An 18,599-nucleotide genomic window follows, 5' to 3' on the forward strand; every position below is an offset into this window, starting at 1 on the left:
TCAGTGTCAGCATGAATTTTTTTTTAAATCCCTAAATTAAGGAGAATCAGAAGTTGCTTTTGAACTTGCCCAGAATTTGTATCTGGTAGTCAGACCTTTTCAAAACTTACCACTATTTAAAAAACACATAAGAAACCAATAATCTATCATGAGAGTCTGTTCTAGGCGGGAAAAGGTTATTAGATATCTCTATATCTGTTTCCCTGGAATTAAAGTATTTTATTTAATTAATATCCTGACTTCCATTTCTTGTCTCTTTGTTCCCAGTGGAAAGTACTACTTTGCAGTAATGTTTCTGCCCTAGGTTAAAACAATTTTCCATTCATCCGGGAATTTCTTCGCTTTTCAGTGGTCAAATGTCAATATCCAGTACTCAAGAATGGGAAAGTCATTTCTGGACTTGGGAAAAAATATTACTACAAATCTGAGGTTACAGTTGAGTGCCTGGAGGGATTTCACCTTGAAGGCAACAAGACAGTTGTCTGTGGAGTTAACAATAATTGGGAGCCCAAGATGCCAGAATGTATTAAAGGTACAAAGGGTGTATTTTTCTTTCTTATTTTATTTTATTTCTTTGACATTAAATATCAGTGATACAGAATAATTGCAAAGAAGCAAGTAATTTTTGCATGTGACTCTGTGTTGTGTTCATTTCCAGACCAGAGGTATGACATATAATTTATGTTTTGATAGGCTCTTAACACATCATGTACATTACACATGTTTCTAAATTTCTGTTATTTGGTATTTTTATGTGTCAAAATGTATAGGAAACATTTTTTCAAATAAATTGAAGCGTGGGAAATTTCACCTATATGAGTCAAGAATGAAAGGCATCGTTTCGTAAAATGAAAATAATAACCAAGTGGTTGATCCAGTTTACATTATTTTGTTTTTCAATGTCAACTCCTCCCAGGAAATAACCTACAGTTTCTCATTCTCAGGCTTAGTAACTTTCTGCTTTATTTTTCTAAATTGTTTAAATACCTGTGGATTTTTAAAAAATCTTTTGACTGGTGATTTGGTCACCCATCATTTTAATAATAAAAAGAAAAATAACCTTTTTGCAGCTATTCTAGTTGTTATACTTGTGATTCTAAATTGATTTGCCATAGTCCACAGATATAAATAGGTGTGTAAACTTGGGCAATAACATAAGCTTCATTAGTAAATGTGCTCACTTATACGTAAAATGATTTAATGTCTTTCTTCCTGGATAATAGAAAATTAAAATGGGAGGCACTTAAAGCACTAGCACAGTGCCTGTCACATAGGAAGCTAATTTTGACTTACAACATTATTCCAATCAATACATGAAGAGGAAAGGCCATGGCTGCCATGTTTTCTGTCAGTGACTTTTGTCCTTTTAGTCATATTAAAAGAGACATGTTGAAACCTTTAATAGGGTATCTGTCCGTGACCACTTTAGTTCTGTTTATACAGCACCACTTAAACTCCAATGTTTCTCCTCTCTCCAGAACAAGACTCATTTTTCTACCACCTCTACACATTTCATACCATTATTCTTTTTCTCTATACTAGGAATTTTTATTTGGCAACCGAAACTAAATTTCATAGCAATGGAAAGACAGGAAAAGTCCTTAATTATTTAAATGAGATAATTTCATGGACTACTGATCAACTGTGCTGCTTAAGATTTCAGAGATCAGAGTGTTCCAGTCAAGATGGCAGAGTAGGTAAGCACTCTGCTTGCCTCCTCCCATGACCACATCAAATTACAACTCAGTTATATAGCAGTCAACCTGGAGACCCACCTGAAGACTAGCTGAACTCCTACAGCGAAGGAGAAGATCGAGAAATACCAGCCCCACACCAGGCTCCCTAAACCCAGGGCATCAGTGCTGGGAAGAGAAGTCTCCATGGCGGCTGGCTGTGAAAATCAGTGGTGATTCAGTCCCACCCTGGTGAGATGGAGGGTTGCCGGAAACCCAGATGTTCTCCTAGAAAGCCTGCACACAGACTCAATCACTCACAGGCATTCACCCAAAGCACCTGGAAAGGAACAGCAGCTCGAAGGCATCAAGACATGTGGGGAGAAACTGACTTGTGTGGCTTCAGGGTGGGGGCCATTATTGTCCCTGTTTTGAGCACTCTCCCATGCCGGGACAGAGAGGAACCAAATCTGAATCTGCATTAACCCAGTAACTACCACTCACCTAACCCTGATGACTCCCTGAGACTCAGCTCCACCCAATACACACACTGTGCTTGGCTCTTTCAGTGGCTGTGCCTCATGGGCAGACATGGCTCATGCTGCAAGCTTTCTTAAAATCTCTCCAAGATCTGCAGGACCCAAGAAGGTAGTGTCTGGCTTCACTGTGCCCTGTGCCTTTTGCTGAGTGGCCCAGGCCTGGCCTGGATGGCAGCTAGCCTCAAGTCATGGTGTGGCTTCTCCCACAAGTCTCCTGGCTCAGTACAGGCATTTGCCAACCAGGGATCACTTGTAGCTCCTACCAGATGGCCCTTGGCTGGGCACGGGTAGTGGCTGACAGCCTATAGTGGAGCCTCTCTCAAGAAGCCCCAGAAACAACACATGTGAAGGCCGACCTCAGATCACAACAGAGCAACACTCTGTTAGCTCCACAAAAGGCACATACAAAGGGTGGTCTTAGAAGGCACCAGGAGCCCTGCTGGGGTGAATCAGCTCCCACTGTGGTCATTACCAGTCTTTAGAGCTAGTCACCCTGTGAGACAGCTCCACCTACTGAGGATCAAACAACAATCAAGGTTGAACTACAACAGGAGGCTACACACAACCCACACAAGGGACAGTGCCACTCTGCCACTGGGCACCAAAGGAAACCTCTTAGGTAAGGCCACCCTGACAGAACTGGTAAATGTAGCAGATCTCTCTAATACATAGAAACAAACACAGAGGAGCAGCCAAAACGAGGAGACAAAGAAGCATATCCCAAATTAAAGAACAGGGGAAAACTCCAGAAAAAGAACTACACTAAATGGAGATAAGCAATCAAAACACTGGTTATAAAGATGCTCAACAAACTTTGGGGAAGAATAGATCAAATGAGAAAGAACTTCAACAAAGAGATAGTAAACATAAAAAAAATACACACCATAGAAACCATAAAACTAACCACTTAGAAATGAAGACTATAATAACTGAAATGAAGAATACACTAGAAGGAATCAATAACAGTTTAGATGAAACTGAGGATTGAATCAGTGATTTGAAAGGCAAGATAGTGGAAAACACCCAATCAAAGTAGCAAAAAGAAAATTATATATTAACAAAAAAGAAAAAGAGTTTCTGAAGTAGAAATGACACTATTTTAAGTAGAAAAATAACTACAGAAAAACCCAGAAGTAAAAATTCTGCAGAATAGCAATATAATAGCTTTACTGTAGGAATATATTGAATATACAAATCAGCCAGCCACCTTAGGGAACTAGATAGAGATAGAGATGGAGATGGAGATAGAGATCGAGATAGATTGATTGCAGAGAGGAAGGGAAAAGGAGAGAGAGAGAAACATCAATGATGAGAATGATTGATCGGCTACCTCCCGCATGCCCCCTACTAAGGATGGAGCCTGCAACCCAGGCATGTGTCCTGACCAGGGATGGAACCATGACCTCCTGGTTCATGGGTGGATGCTCAACCACTGAGCCACATCCATTGGGCTATGGACTTTTTTTTTTTTAATGACTCAGAGGGCAAGAACACAGCGCAAGAGCTTGGAGCTTAGTCAGCAGTTTTTCCCTACTAGGCAGTGTGCATGAAAGACCTCTGTAAACAATGGATGCTAGACTCAAGTTATGAATTTGAACCCAATTAAACACAAGGAGTACTTCTTGGCAGGCATACTTTTTCTCAGGGTTGACATATGAAACATATGAAATCTTATATTTTAAAATACTTTAACCCATATTTTGATTTATGAAATGCACAATGCTTATATATTAATCACCTGATACTATAGCATTTCTTGAGGAACAACTTCATGCAGAACGTAGTAGAAAAAGAAGACATATGATTTACAACCCCTAGGAACTTGCCTTCTTAGAGAATACTGAGGTTTCTCACTGTTTCAAACTGTGGAAGAGTAATCTGACCCGACATACTAAAGATATTTTATTAGGGGAGTTGTGTGAGATGAATTCGGAAAAAAATGGGGAAGGACGCATATCTGTGGCTATATTTTAAAATAAAAAAAAACATTGTTGCTGTCTCTTCAGTTTACTGTTAAATGAATTTTCACCTTATTCTCCAACAAATCAAAAGCTCATCAGATATTATTTAAAGCAAGCATGGCACATCACTACCACCATCACTTGGGTAAAAGGTTGAGACAATCATTTAAAATCTTTCAAAAACCTTTGCATTTATTCAGTATCATGAAGCTACATCCAGACCACAGTCCCTGGCCGATGAAAAAGTTAAAATAATTTACTCTCATGTTCTTATCTCAGGCCGAGGTGGCTGTGATGAACTACCGACATTTGCGTCCATGGAACTAAAGGGTAATCCTGCACCCCATTATACTCCTGGGAACACAGTAGAATATGAGTGTCTCCCAGGATACAAGCGTCTTATTCCTGTTCTTCCCACCTCTGCTGTTTGTCAGCCTGATAACACATGGACACCTCTCCAGGAGGCTTGTACAAGTGAGTTCACAAAACTTTTCTTTTTATTCCTTAGACATTTTCACACATTGTAGGCTCTCTATGTCACTACTGTAAGGATGGTTATCTCATGGGAAAATATATTTTAGGTAGCACTGTTTTTGAAAATTTCCCTAGAATCTCTTCCTTGGCAATTGGTTGTAAAGGGATACGTGAATTTTAAATTTGGGCTTTTGATAGTCAAGGAAAGAAAATATTTTCATGAATTCAAAAGAGCAGTGTCCAATTTTGATTCAAATCTGGATTGCAATTGGTATAAAACAACATATTTGAAATTTTTCTTTCAGGAAAATCATGTCCACAGCTAGTAGAACCTCAAAATGCCCAAGTATTTTTCACACACGGAACTTTTCAATTTGGTTCACAGGCTCATTATGTTTGTAATGAGGGGTAAGTAAGCTGCTCATTAGAGGACTAATGTAAATGTTACTAATCTTATTTTGGGGTTTTTTACTTAAGCATTCCTATAATGTTGACTTCTTGCTTTCTATGTGACCAGTTACACTTATAGCTAATGTACTCTTTGATTTTTTATGGAGACAAAAGATACGTAATGAATAGAAAGAAATTTAAATTAAAAGAAAACAATAGTATAATACTTCCTATATATAATAATGCTATTGTTAGCATTAAAAATATAGTAATCATGGTGACTTTATCCTTAACAACAAAGTGTACCCTGTTTAAAATGGCCAACCCTGGGAGTTGAGAGAGGGTTTATAGAAATGGAAGGTAGAATTGCCAAGCAAAAGTAATCTAACCTTCAGATAACTCTGTCAGGCGTTTCCAGACAAAATTGACCTGGGCAGCCAGTTTCTTAGGTGAAAAACCTTATTTTTGAGACTGCTACAATAGAGTGAAAGTCTCAAAAATAAGTTCTGAGCACTTAATAGGAGGCTTTTTCTATAGTACTCTTTTAATAGTGTCTATTTGAGATATTGGAGGTTTATAAAAAATGTGCATTTAGAAGGTAAATGTAATACACTATAAAAATGCAACGGGCCCTGACTGGTTTGGCTCAGTGGATAGAGTGTCAGCCTGCGGACTGAAGGGTCCTGGGTTTGATTCCAGTCAAGGGCACATGCCGGGGTTGTGGGCTCAATCCCCGGTGTGGGGCGTGCAGGAGGCAGTCGATCAATGATTCTCTTTCATCATTGATCTTTCTATCTCTCCCTCTCGAAATCAATAAAAATATAAAGAAAAAAATTATTGACAAAGAGGGACTTAACTTCTCTCATGGTGCTGTTTGTGTTCTATATTCTTTTAAGCTTTGGGCGGCGGAGGGGGGGGGTCACTCCTTTTGTGCATTAGAGTTTTCTTTTGTGTTTAGCTAATTTTTATAATGAAATGCTGAAATTTCTTCCTCATTCCCTTTTATGTATTTTCTATAGTGATTTTTGTCTGTGGTTCCCATTGGGGTTGCTTTTAACATCCTATAATTATAACACTCCTATTTGAATTTATACCAATTTAAATTCAATAAATTACAAAAAAAGAATCCTTTACAGCTCCATCTCCACCCCTTTTAGGTGTTAATATCATACTAACTTCTACACTAATAATTGAAATACTGACTTCTACACTAATTTTTTATTTTCTTTTAAAAGATTACTCTCTTATATCACATGTAAATTAAAAAAATCCCAATACAATCCCATTGTTACAATAATATAGATTTTATAATTGCCTAAATATTTACCTTTAGTGAAATGTTTATTTATCCATACAAATTCAAGTTTATAGTGTCTTTTAATTTTACCTTTTAGGTCTGTTTCCTTCGAGTTTTTTTTTTTTTTTAGGCCAGGTATAATAGAGACAAACCCCTTCTGCTTTTATTTCTGGGAAAGTTTTAATATCTCCCCCATTTTGAAGCACAGTTTTACTGTATGGAGGATTTTTGGTTGACAGTTTGCTTTTTTTTTTTTTTTTTTTATCATCACTTTGAGTCAGTTCACTGTTCTGGCCTCTGTTTCTAATGAGAAATCTCCTTATTATCTTATTTGGGATCCCTTGTACATGTGATTCACTTCTCACAGCTTTCAAGATCTCTTATCAGTGGCTTTGGAAAGTTTGATTATTATGGGTCTTAGTGTGGGTCTTTTTGAATTCATATTGCTTGGAGTGTGTTGAGCTTCGGGAGTTTTTATTATATACCTGTCTTTCATCAACTTTGGGGAGTTTCAGCCATCATTTCTTGCAAGATCCTTTCTGCCCCTCTCTCTTTGTCTTCTCCTTCTAGGACTCCCATTGTGTGTATATATTGGTCTGCTTCTTGGGGTCCCACAGCTCCCTTAGGTCGTCTGTTCACATCCATCTTTTTTCACTCTGCTCCTCAAACTCAGTAATTTCCATAGTCATATCTTCTCATTTGCTGATTCTTTCTTCTGCCTGCTCAAAACAGCCTTTAATTTTTCTAGTGAATTTTTCTTTACATTTATTATTTTGTATTTTATTTTTTTTGTGTGTGTCACTATTTATCTCTCTTATACTTTCTTTTACCTCTACCTGCTGTGGGAATGGAATGAGTAGCTGCCACTGTGCTAAGAGCTGAAATTGACCAATATTCGTGCTATTTATTTTTCCATATTTCCTGGAAGTTGCAAACCTCCAGAGTTCCAAAAACAGTGGCGTTCCGCAGATTCTAGCAGTGAAATTGTTGTCTAGTTGGGGAGACATAGTAGCAGTGCTTCCTACTGTGTCATCATCCCCAAATTCTCTCTTAACACATTATAATTATAGGGTCAATAGTGAGTCTTGGGGACAGTCATCTGGAAGCAGTTATAGGCAGTTCCAATGTCTATTTTGTAATTTGATCAAGTGAAAATATCTAGTCAATAATCAGAGAGCCTGCTAGGTATTTTGAGGAGTACAAAGGTTAAGGTATAGGACTCTTTTCAAAGAAGTTGTAGCTTTACTGAGAAGCCCGTTATATACAGAGAGGTGTCAAGGGAAAATAGTAAATGCGAATACCAAAGAAATAGAGTTATTCATGATTATTCTAAAGAGAGTCCAGAAGAAGGAGGTAGTACTCTGACTTTAAATCATCAGAGATTTCATCAAGTAGGAGTATTTCTGAGCTATTCCTAGGAAGGTATTCTGATCTGAAAAATATTCATAACACCAAAACTTACCTACTACATTCACTGTGTTCCAGATGCAAACTCATCTACTATTTGAAACAACCTCACAAAACATAATACTATTCTTCTTTTTAAAAAAAAAAAATATATTTCTTTATTGATTTCAGAGAGGAAGGGAGAGGAAGAGAGAGATAGAAACATCAATGATGAGAGAGAATCATGGATCGGCTGCCTCCTGCACGCCCCCTACTGGGGATCAAGCCCACAACCCGGGCATGTGCCCTTGGCCAGAATCGAACCTGGGACCCTTCAGTCCACAGGCCGACGCTCTATCCACTGAGCCAAACCGGCTAGGCTATACTATTTTTTTTTTAATATATTTTATTGATTTTCCACAGAGAGGAAGGGAGAGAGACAGAGAGTCAGAAACATCGATGAGAGAGAAACATCGATCAGCTGCCTCCTGTACATCTCCCACTGGGGATGTGCCCGCAACCCAAGTACATGCCCTTGACCGGAATCGAACCTGGGACCTCCCAGTCCGAAGACCGACGTTCTATCCACTGAGCCAAACCGGTTTCGGCTAGGGCTATACTATTATTCTTTATATAAATGCAGAAATTGAGAAAGAGAAACATCATGGGACTTGCCCAACACAAATAACAATTCGGTTGTGGAGCTGGGACTCAAATCCAGTCAAGTAAGATGGAGGGACAGATCTCTCTGTTCATTCTTGTCCTGACTGAGCAGAACGGCATGAGCAAGGGCAGAGAAGTGAATGTTGATGTCATGGCCAGATATAACAAAGAGGCCAGGCTGACAGCAATGATAAATTTATTTAGACATTTTGCTCTAGGCCAATACATGTTCACACTCAGAATTTCTCTCTCATTACACTGCAGATTTGGTTAGCACATTCAGTACATGCCACTTAGGACATATCCCCCAGAAACTACTGTGGTTCAGTAAAAAAAACAAAACATACAAAACTTGTTTTCATTGTTATGTGTTCTTGTTAACTGATAAAGAAGACAGTAATCTTTTCTTTTCTCATTTAGTTATAACTTAATTGGAGTAGACATTCTATATTGTAATGTTTCTGGAAATAATGTGGAATGGAGTGATAGTCCCCCACAGTGTGAAAGTAAGTATATTCTCTCTTTAGAATTTAAAGAAGTAGTTTGCAAATTTTTTTGGCCTGGTGACCCCTTTATGCAGTTAAATTAACAAATACCCCATGGAGATCTTCTGCAGGTGTGTATGTCTATTGATATTCATTATATTGGAATTTAAACAGATGTTTTAAAAATAATTACATATTAAATCATTTTTAAAAACAGTAAGCTCAATACATATGAAGAAATGCAACATATTTTTTTCATAAAATAAAAAATTTTCAAAGCAAAGAGTGAAGATAGTGGCATCGTTTTACATTTTTTCAAAAATTTTTTATATGTGGCTTAAAAGTTAGACTGAAAATTCATTTTTTGCATTATTAAACACTCTGAACCCACCAGAAATTTTTACTGTACACTCTTAAGGATGAAACTGGGAAAAAACCCCAATAATATCTTGGTATTACTAAATATTACTGTAAACCATTGATTTAGGAATAGATATATTTATAAAGTATGAAGCATTTCTCAACTAACCCTGAGTTTTAGTTTAATCATAAGTATATTTTCTCACTAAGTTACCAGTTCTCTAATTATGAGAACAAGACTAATCATGGCCTTTCGGAAAAATATAGGTATTTAACATAGGGAACTTACATAGGTTTTTTTTAAAAGAAAATTACTTTTATTCTAAAAGTTCGTTGCACATGAAGCCCTGGCCGGTTTGGCTCAGTGGATAGAGCGTTGTCCTGCAGACTGAAGTATACCCAGTTCGATTTTGGTCAAGGGCACACTCCTGGGTTGCAGGCTCAATCCCCAATAGGGGGCATGCAGGAGGCAGCCAATCAATGATTCTCATCATTGATCTGTTTATCTCTCTCCCTCTCCCTTCCTCTCAGAAATCAATAAAAATATATTTAAAAAAATAAAAGTTCATTGCACATTAGTATTTTGATTTGGGATAATACATTTTCTTGTAGAAACTTTCTTCTAGATGGATATTGGATTCACAACTAGATTGTAGATATCATATATTAATTACTGAAGACAGTTCACAGAACACTACAAATACTGTCTTCATCCTTCACCTTTTCTTTTGCCTTCTATGTCTTCGTTTTTTTCTCTCTTTTTAAGAGGTTTCATGTCAACCACCTAGAAAAATATCAAATGGAAAATATACCAAGAGTTTCAAAGATACATTTGAATATAATGAAGTAGTAATTTATAGTCCTAATCCTTCGAATGGGCCAGATGAATATTCACTTATTAGAGAGTGCAGGCTTCTGGGTATAAAATATGGGGTAGTGACTCTCCTCAGTGTAAATGTAAAAATATTTCCATTTACTTCTTTCTCTCTGTATAAATCATATGTATATACTTTCAAATTACTTTTACCAAAAAATAAACAAAAACCATATGTGCTTGCTCCTCCTGTTACATTGGTTTCTAATTTAATTCAATATAGGTCAAACAGAATAAAAAATAGTACTAGTTGTAGAGTTCCCCACCCTTCACCCATGTGTTCTTGGTATTTCACTGTATACATTGTGAATTACTTTGTGTATGCACAAATTAAGATTTTTTTTTTTTGCTTGAAAGCATCAAAAATTACACTCTGGCTGAAAGATATTTAAGGCAATTGGAAATTTAAAAAAAAAAAACACACCTGGGGAAAAGCAATACTTATATCAGACAATATAACTTTAAAACTAAGGCCATAACAAGAGACAAAGAAGGTCATTTCATATACCAGAGCCAATATAAGGAAGCAACCTAAGTGTCTGGCAATAGACATTTGGATAAAGAAGATGTGGTACATATATAGGGTGTCCCAAAAAATGCACACACACACACACTTTACATGATCATAAAGGCAGTGTTTACTAAAGTACATGTCATTTTCAAAATTGCTCTATCAGCTGTTAAAGTGTGCATACATTTTTGGGGAACACCCTGTATACAATGGAATATTATTTGGCCATAAAATGAGTGAATTCTAACAATTTTCAATAACATGGGTGGAGCTAGAGGGCATTATCCTAAGTGAAATCAGAGAAAGACAAATACCATAGGATTTCACTTATACGTGGAATCTAAAAATATGAAATAAACAGTCAAAATAAAGTTATAGTTACAGAGAAAAACTGAAGGTTGCCAGATGGGATGGGGGTTAGATAGGAGGCTGGGTGAAAAAGGTGAAGGAATTAAGAAGTACAAATTGGTAGTTACAAAATAGTCCTAGGTGTGTAAAGTACACACAGGGAATATAGTCAAGAATATTGTAATACCTGTATATGGTGCCCGGCTATATAAATGTCTAACCACTATACCATTTACCTAAAACTAACATAATATTGGATTTCAACTGTAATTGAAAAAAATCCTGCTATTTATCCTACAGACACACACACGCACACACACACAGACACACACACACACACACACACACACACACCCCGCCCCCCAGCCCCCTGAGATGATTAGTATCAAAAGTTTGTTTGAACTGACCCAGAACTTGCATCTGGTAGTCAGACCTTTCTCAAAACTTACAGTAGAAAAAAAAGTGAGAAACCAATAAACTATGACAGTTTGTTTTAGCTGGAAAAAAACTGTTACATTTCTCTCAATCTATTTACTGAAATTAAAATGCACAAATTAAATATTTCTTTAAAAAATTAACATCCTGCCTTTCATTCCTTGTCTCTTTGTTCGCAGTGGAAATTATGACTTTGCACTAGTTTTTCTCTTCTATGTTAAAGCAGCTTTTCATTAATTCTGAAATTTCTTCACTTCTCAGTGGTTAAATGTAATTATCCAGTACTCGAGAATGGAAGACTGGTGTCAGGACATGAAAAACAATATCACTACAAAGCAAAGGTTGTATTTGAATGCCTGGAGGGTTTTGACCTTCAAGGTAGCAGTACAGTTTTCTGTGGATCTAACAATAATTGGGAGCCTAAGATGCCAAAATGTATTAAAGGTACAAAGGATATCTTTTTCCTTCTTGTTTGTTTTTAAATATTTTATTTCTTTAACATTAAAAAATCAGTGATGCAGAATAATGGAAAAGAAGCCATTTTAGTAATTAACTCTGTCTTGTATTCATTTCCATGATAGAGGTATGACATCCAGTTTACAAAAAATTCTGCTATTGTCATTTTATATGTTTCCATAGGGTCTTAGCACATTCTGTAAATCACACAGGTGTGTAAGTTTCTGTTGTTTGGCATGTTTATGTGTAAAAATATATAGCAATATATTTTCAGAGTAAATTTCATAGGTTCCTAGCACATTCTATACATCATATATATAATGTGTAAATATATATTCATATATATACAATATATAACAATCATTTTTCAGAGTAAGTTTCATAGGGTCTTAGCACATTCTGTATATCACACAGGTGTATAATTTCTGTTGTTTGGCATATTAAAGTATAAAATATATAGCAACCATTTTTCAGAGTAAATTGAATGATTGGAATTTATACCTAAGTCAAGAACAAAAAGCATAATTTTATACAAATGAAAATAAAGCAATAATGCTCAAACATTTGATATAACCTACTACATGATTTCTTTATCCAGTGTTGACTCCTCCCAGTACAAAATCTACCATTACCCATTTCTCAAATTTAGTAATTTCCTGCTTATCTATTTCAAAATTCTTTAAATACTGGTGATTTTTCAAAAATATTTTGAATTTCTGGTGATTTTACACTCATCATTTTTAGTAATGAAGGAAGAAGTACATACTTACAGCTATTTTAGTTGTTATACTTAGTGCCATAGTCAGGACATATACACAGTTATGTGAACTTGGCAAGTGTGTAAAGTTTAAATGTACTTACTCATATGTAATGCCTTCCTTCTGGGTGATAGGACAGTTCAAATGGGATGCACTTAAAGCACTTAGCACAGCACCTGTCATATAGGAAGCTCTTAAAGGAAACTCATAGATTTACAGCATCACTCCAATCAGTATTCAGGAATTGGAAGGTCTGTGGCTTCTGTTTTTTTAATGTGTCTTTTTTATGTGTCATCAGCTTCGCTATTTAATTCATTTAAAAAGTGATCTGGTGACACCTGTACAGGGTATCTTACTAGTATGGGACTGTTTCATTTCCCGAACTGCAACCATTTAAATTTTCCCACTTAAACTGGAAAATTTCAAAATGTCTGCTGTCTCCAGAACAAGACCCATGTTTCTATTGCTGCCACCTCTCCTCACCTCATACAATTACGATTTTTCTCCTTACTGGGAATTTTTCAATTTGACAACAAAAAATAAATTTCATCACGGAAAGGCAGAATGAAGTGGAGGTCTTGCTGCATGGACTACTTATCAGTTGCTCTGCTTCAGACCTGCGGGATTATTTCCATATGGTGGAAGGAGCTGTCTTCCTCATTTCAGTGCTGCTATCTCTGGCTACCCATTGGTTGCAGTAGAAACCAGAGGACTACAGTAGTCACCATTTATCTGGGGTTTTGCTTTCTGCTATTTTAGTTACCTGCAACTGTGGTCCAAATATTAAATGTAAAATTCCCAGAATAAACAATTCATTCGTTTTAAAATACTCGCCATTCTGAGTAGCATGATGACATTTCATGCTAGCCCACTCTGTCCCACTTGGGATGTGAATCATTCCTTGGTTAACTGTATCCAACTCACTTCATCTCATTACTTTAGGCAGAAGGGAGAGTATAGTACAATGATATATTTTGAGAATGAGAGACCACATTCAGGTAACTTTTATTATAAGACTAGAGGCCCAGTGCACGAATTCGTGCACCAGTGGAGTCCCTCGGCCTGGCCTGCAGAATCAGGCCAAAACTGGATCTCTGACATCCCCCGAGGGATCCCAGATTGCAAAATGGCACAGGCCAGGCTGAAGGACCCCACCAGTGCACGATCGGGGCTGGGGAGAGATGTGAGAGGTTGGCCAGCCAGGAGGGGACTGCAGGAGGGCTCCAGGGCCTGTCTGACCCACCGTGCTCAGCCCCGATTGGCTGGACCCCAGCAGCAAGCTAACCTACCGGTTGGAGCATCTTCCCCCAGGGGTTCAGTGCACATAATAGCAACTGGTCGACTGGTTGACTGTCTACCACCTACCTGGTGGTCAGTGCACTTCATAGCGAGTGGTTGGGTGGCCTTAGCATATCATTAACATATTATACTTTGATTGGTTGAATGGCTGACCAGACACTTAGCATATTAGGCTTTTATTATATAGGATACTGTTATATTTCTTTTATTTTATATTAGTTATTGTTGTTAATCTCTTACTGTGCCTAATTTATAAATTAAACTTTATTATAGTTATGTATGTGTAGGGGCCAACATAATATACATCTATAATAATAAAAGCGTAATATGCTAATTAGACCGGACATCCTTCCAGATGTCCTTGCAGACAACCTTTTGGAAGAAGCTGGGGCTGTAGCCCCGGGATCGAGGCAGCTGACCGGCTGTGAGGGGGATCCAAGCATCCACCTTGGCTGGGAAGGCCTATTCTTGCATGAATTTCGTGCATCAGGCCTCTAGTAAATATATATAGGGTCTGGTAGTATCTGTTATTCCAAGCATTGACTAGGAGTTTTGGGACATATCCTCCATAGATGCAGGGAAACTACCATAGTGTGAAGAGTATTAGCTTGGGCTGATCTCGCTCAGAGTCCTAGTTTGGCTCTGATTACTCAATTACATTATTTCTATGGGGTTTAGTTTCCTGTCATTTAATGAGGGTGTTGAACTCAAATTCTATTACTGGCTTCTAATTTGTTTCTATATTTCCTGTTGTCTTAATATTTTAAAGGATTCAGGGGAATTATGCATGCTAACATGATAATTAGAACACATTTTTATAACTCCTGTATAACTGGTAGCCTCCTTGAGAATCTTAGTTGAGTGTTGTGAGGTTTCAGGGAGAAAGAGGTGTGGTGTTTTTTTTTGGTGGACCTGTACATTAAAATTGCATGTGAAGTTTATATTCATTTACCCATCGTGTTTACTCACAGGGTCCTACTGGGTATACGCACAGTGGGATACCAGGTTTGCAGATATGCTCTTTTGATGGAGTCGACCATAAAAATTTACAAAGGATTTCAAACAGTGATACAATTAAGTGTCTCAAATAAGAGTTAATTAAATATGAGGAAATTTTATGAAGAAGATAAATGGCAGGAATATTTTCTTAAATATCAAAAACTCTCAATTACTTTTATCATCAGTTACAGAATGACTTTACAAAAATGGAATACTAGCAACATACAATGGTGATAAGGTAGATGTAATTGTGCAAATACGAAAAAATGTCCTTAAAATATTAAGTGAAAAAGAAGAAAATTTAAAAATTATGTATTATAATATTACTTGGATGTTAATTTTTTAAAAGATATATAGGTTTACTCTGAAGATGTTATTTTTATGATTTATTATTAAACTTCTAAGATTTATGTTGTAAAATACAAAGCTACAGTAAACATTCTTATGCAAACATTTTTATGTATTTAGGTGACTTCCCAGAGGTAGAATTGCAAAGTTTAGAAAGTAAGTGTATTTTTCATTTTGAGAAATAATCGTTTAAAATAATAAAAAATCAAATTAAATGATTAATTTTATACTGATAAATCTGGTGAATAGAATCAAATTTATCTTTCCAGATGTCAATCCTATTAATCCAGCCACGCCTCCAGTGACAAGTTTTCTAGGTTTGGTAACTCTTTATCTTATTTATATTCTTAAGACATTCATAAGGTGATGGGTAAAAAAATGATGCCATGTATCAATTTGCATTTCTTTAATTAATCAGTGAAATGAAACTTTTTTGGTCTATATTTATGTTCTAGAAAATATTTTCTTATTTATCAGAACTCATTATAAATTAAATTCTTTTTGAAGTGAAGTGAACATTACTTTCTAGGTTTCTTTTCATTGCCTTATTTTTCATAGCCACTTTTTAAAAAAATTTTTTATTGTCTAAAGTTTTACATATGTCTTCTTTTTCCCCAATTGATCTCCCCACCCCCTGCCCCAGCCATTCCCACCCCAGGCAAGCCCCCACCGCCCCAGTGTCTGTATCGATTGGTTATGTTAATATGCATGCATACAAGTCCTTTGGTTGTTAATAGCCAATATATATACAGTTTGATATATATTGTGTTTTTGTACATTTTCATTGCATAAGTAGCATACAGCTTAATTTGGAGAATTTCAAATATTACAAAAGTATACAGAATAAAAGATAGTTTCCTCTTTTTCTAGTTCATTACCTGAGTTAATCACATAATAGGTTAGGTGTCTTTTCATCTATTTCTATACACCAATATCCTTATATGTGCAATTATACATATTTTGGTATTTTTCTCTTTTTTCTTATCCAGAAATGGCATCATGCTATTTATATTTTTCTAAAACTTGCACATTTTACGCATACTGTCTTAGATTGGGGGTGTGTTTAGATTTATTCCTAATCACCTTCCTGGTGATTACTTTGGTAAATGCCAAATTTTATTTAACTATTTTCCTATCAGTGGTCATTTATATGTGCAGAAGTTTTACATTAAGTTGGATTTATTGATCTTTTCTGCTCCAAGGGCTGTGAGTGTTGTGTTTTTATTGTAAGAGCTATAGGACTTCCCCACGCTCAAATTACAAACACTTCAACCATGTGTTCTGATTGCATTCTTTGCATTAAATTGTTGGCACATCTGAAATTCATTATGGTATATGGACTGATAGGATTCCTTTACACTCCACCCACTCTCATGTTTTGTCTGCTCTCCTACTGTTTGAAGTGCCAGGTTTATCATACATTAAATTCATTAGTGTTCTAGTTCTCTCTGTTCCCTTGAATTCTGCCCATGCCTTTGCCAGTACCAAATCATGTTTTCTCACTGTAGTACTCTATGTTACAATATCTGTCAAAACAGTTTCAGAAATGTTTGGACTCTATGTTCATTTTTGTAGAACAACTTTTATTTTACTTTATTTTATTTTTCATCATTTTAACCACTTACGGGTACATTTAGATGCTATTAAGTACATTCACATTGTTGTGCAACCATTACTACTGTGTCTCCAAAGCTTTTTCATCATCTCAAACTGAAACATTACATCCATTAACCCTCTATTCACCCTCCCCCAGGCCTGATAAGCACTATTTAATATTCTGTCTATGAACTTGACTATTATAGGCACCTCACTGAAGTGGAATCACTTCTGTCTGATTTCACTTAGCAGTGGTTCTTAACCTGGGGGTTGCGACCCCTTTGGGCTCAAATGACCCTTTCACAGGGGTCGCCTAAGACCATCAGAAAACACATATATAATTACATATTGTTTTTGTGATTGATCACTATGCTTTAATTATGTTCAGTATGTAACAATGAAATTGGGGAGCAACATGAGGAACTGTATTAAAGGGTCGTGGCATTAGGAAGGTTGAGAACCACTGGTATAGAGGATTTTTCTGTAAATGGCTTTTATTATGATGCAATTTCCTTTAATTGCAGATGAGATTCTAAATCATTAATTAAGCCTTCCTATGTTTTAATTTTAAGTAGGGTCACATTGAATCCACAGGTTAATTTTATTTTTTTATTGCTCAACATGGACATATAGGTTTCAGATGTGGGTTTCTATGTTACAAGCTCTGTATATTGCACCATGTACCCATCACCCAAAAGTCAAATCTTCTCCTGTCACCTTATATTGGGACCCTCTTCTCCCCCCAGTGGATGGTGCTGAATTGCAAGATTTTTACCTCTTTGCCCTCCCAGTCTTGAACCTCCATGGCTTCTATAAGACAGTACAGCTGTGCTGCTTGGGGGTGGGGTTTGTTTTGCCTTCAGCACAGTAGCAACCCCTGAACTCTTTGGGGGCCCATCCCAAGCAACCCTCTTAGGGTTCAGTCACAGAGGGATACAGGGATTCTACTGCAACAGCTCTTGGTTTACAGATAATATACTCCTGGACCCGACTCCAAGGGCAACAGGAGGCGAGTTTTGGGAGTCCAAGTGGCAGCAGGGCTCTGTGGTTCCGTTTCTTTGTCTGAAACACCATCGCCTGGCCTGACAGTGGGGAGCCGCAGGGCAGAACCCTGTCACAGCTAATTTTAACAAAATACTAATGATAAATTTGTTTGCTCTACCAAGAATATTGTTATGGGAAATATTAAGGGATAGGAAGAAGAATGCTGATGACATATACATTTATAATACTTTATAGTACTTTTAATTTAAAAAAAAACCATGAAGGTAACTTATAAAAGAAAAATAAAATTGTAAGAGGTTTTTGTTTTTTTTTACAAAGGTTTTATTGTCTTTACTTTTTTAACTTCCTTTTTTTTTTCTAGAGCATTCCACCCAAACTAATAAACCACCATCTAAAGGCAATAAGGAATACGGTATTATTTTGACTATTGATGACTCTGCATTATGTGGCCTTAGAGTTCTACATGAAAATAGCATAATTCAATTGTCTATAGTTAGAGAAGGAACAATCTGTCTCAAATGAGTGATAATTGACATTAGTACTTATTTTAATGTTGCAGATACTATGACAAATGTAAGCAGTAGTATGTAGACACATGTACTTAATACAGTTTTTAAAAGATGCCTCAAATTAGGATTCCTATAGGGTGAGGTCACTTTTTCAATTGCTATGTTTATATGTAGGTTAAGATTTATAGAACATAACTTGCTTTTTATATGATAGTGTTATTTTGTGATGGCAA

General features: G+C 36.5%; 1 protein-coding gene across 1 annotated transcript in view; it reads left to right on the forward strand.

Moving 5' to 3' along the window:
- Positions 1-18,269, forward strand: part of LOC111824557 (membrane cofactor protein-like) — a gene marked incomplete at both ends in the record, with an annotated part of 23,709 nt that extends 5,440 nt beyond the window's left edge. Inside the window, 5 exons of the mRNA XM_023749002.1 lie at positions 350-532; positions 4,453-4,647; positions 4,953-5,055; positions 8,804-8,889; positions 18,219-18,269. Coding sequence (XP_023604770.1) covers positions 350-532; positions 4,453-4,647; positions 4,953-5,055; positions 8,804-8,889; positions 18,219-18,269 — 618 coding nt within the window. The remainder of the gene's footprint in view (positions 1-349; positions 533-4,452; positions 4,648-4,952; positions 5,056-8,803; positions 8,890-18,218) is intronic.
- Between the last annotated feature and the right edge of the window lie 330 nt (positions 18,270-18,599).

This window comes from Myotis lucifugus, unplaced genomic scaffold (assembly GCF_000147115.1).
Source record: "Myotis lucifugus unplaced genomic scaffold, Myoluc2.0 scaffold_2267, whole genome shotgun sequence".
Taxonomy (NCBI): Eukaryota; Metazoa; Chordata; class Mammalia; order Chiroptera; family Vespertilionidae; genus Myotis; species Myotis lucifugus.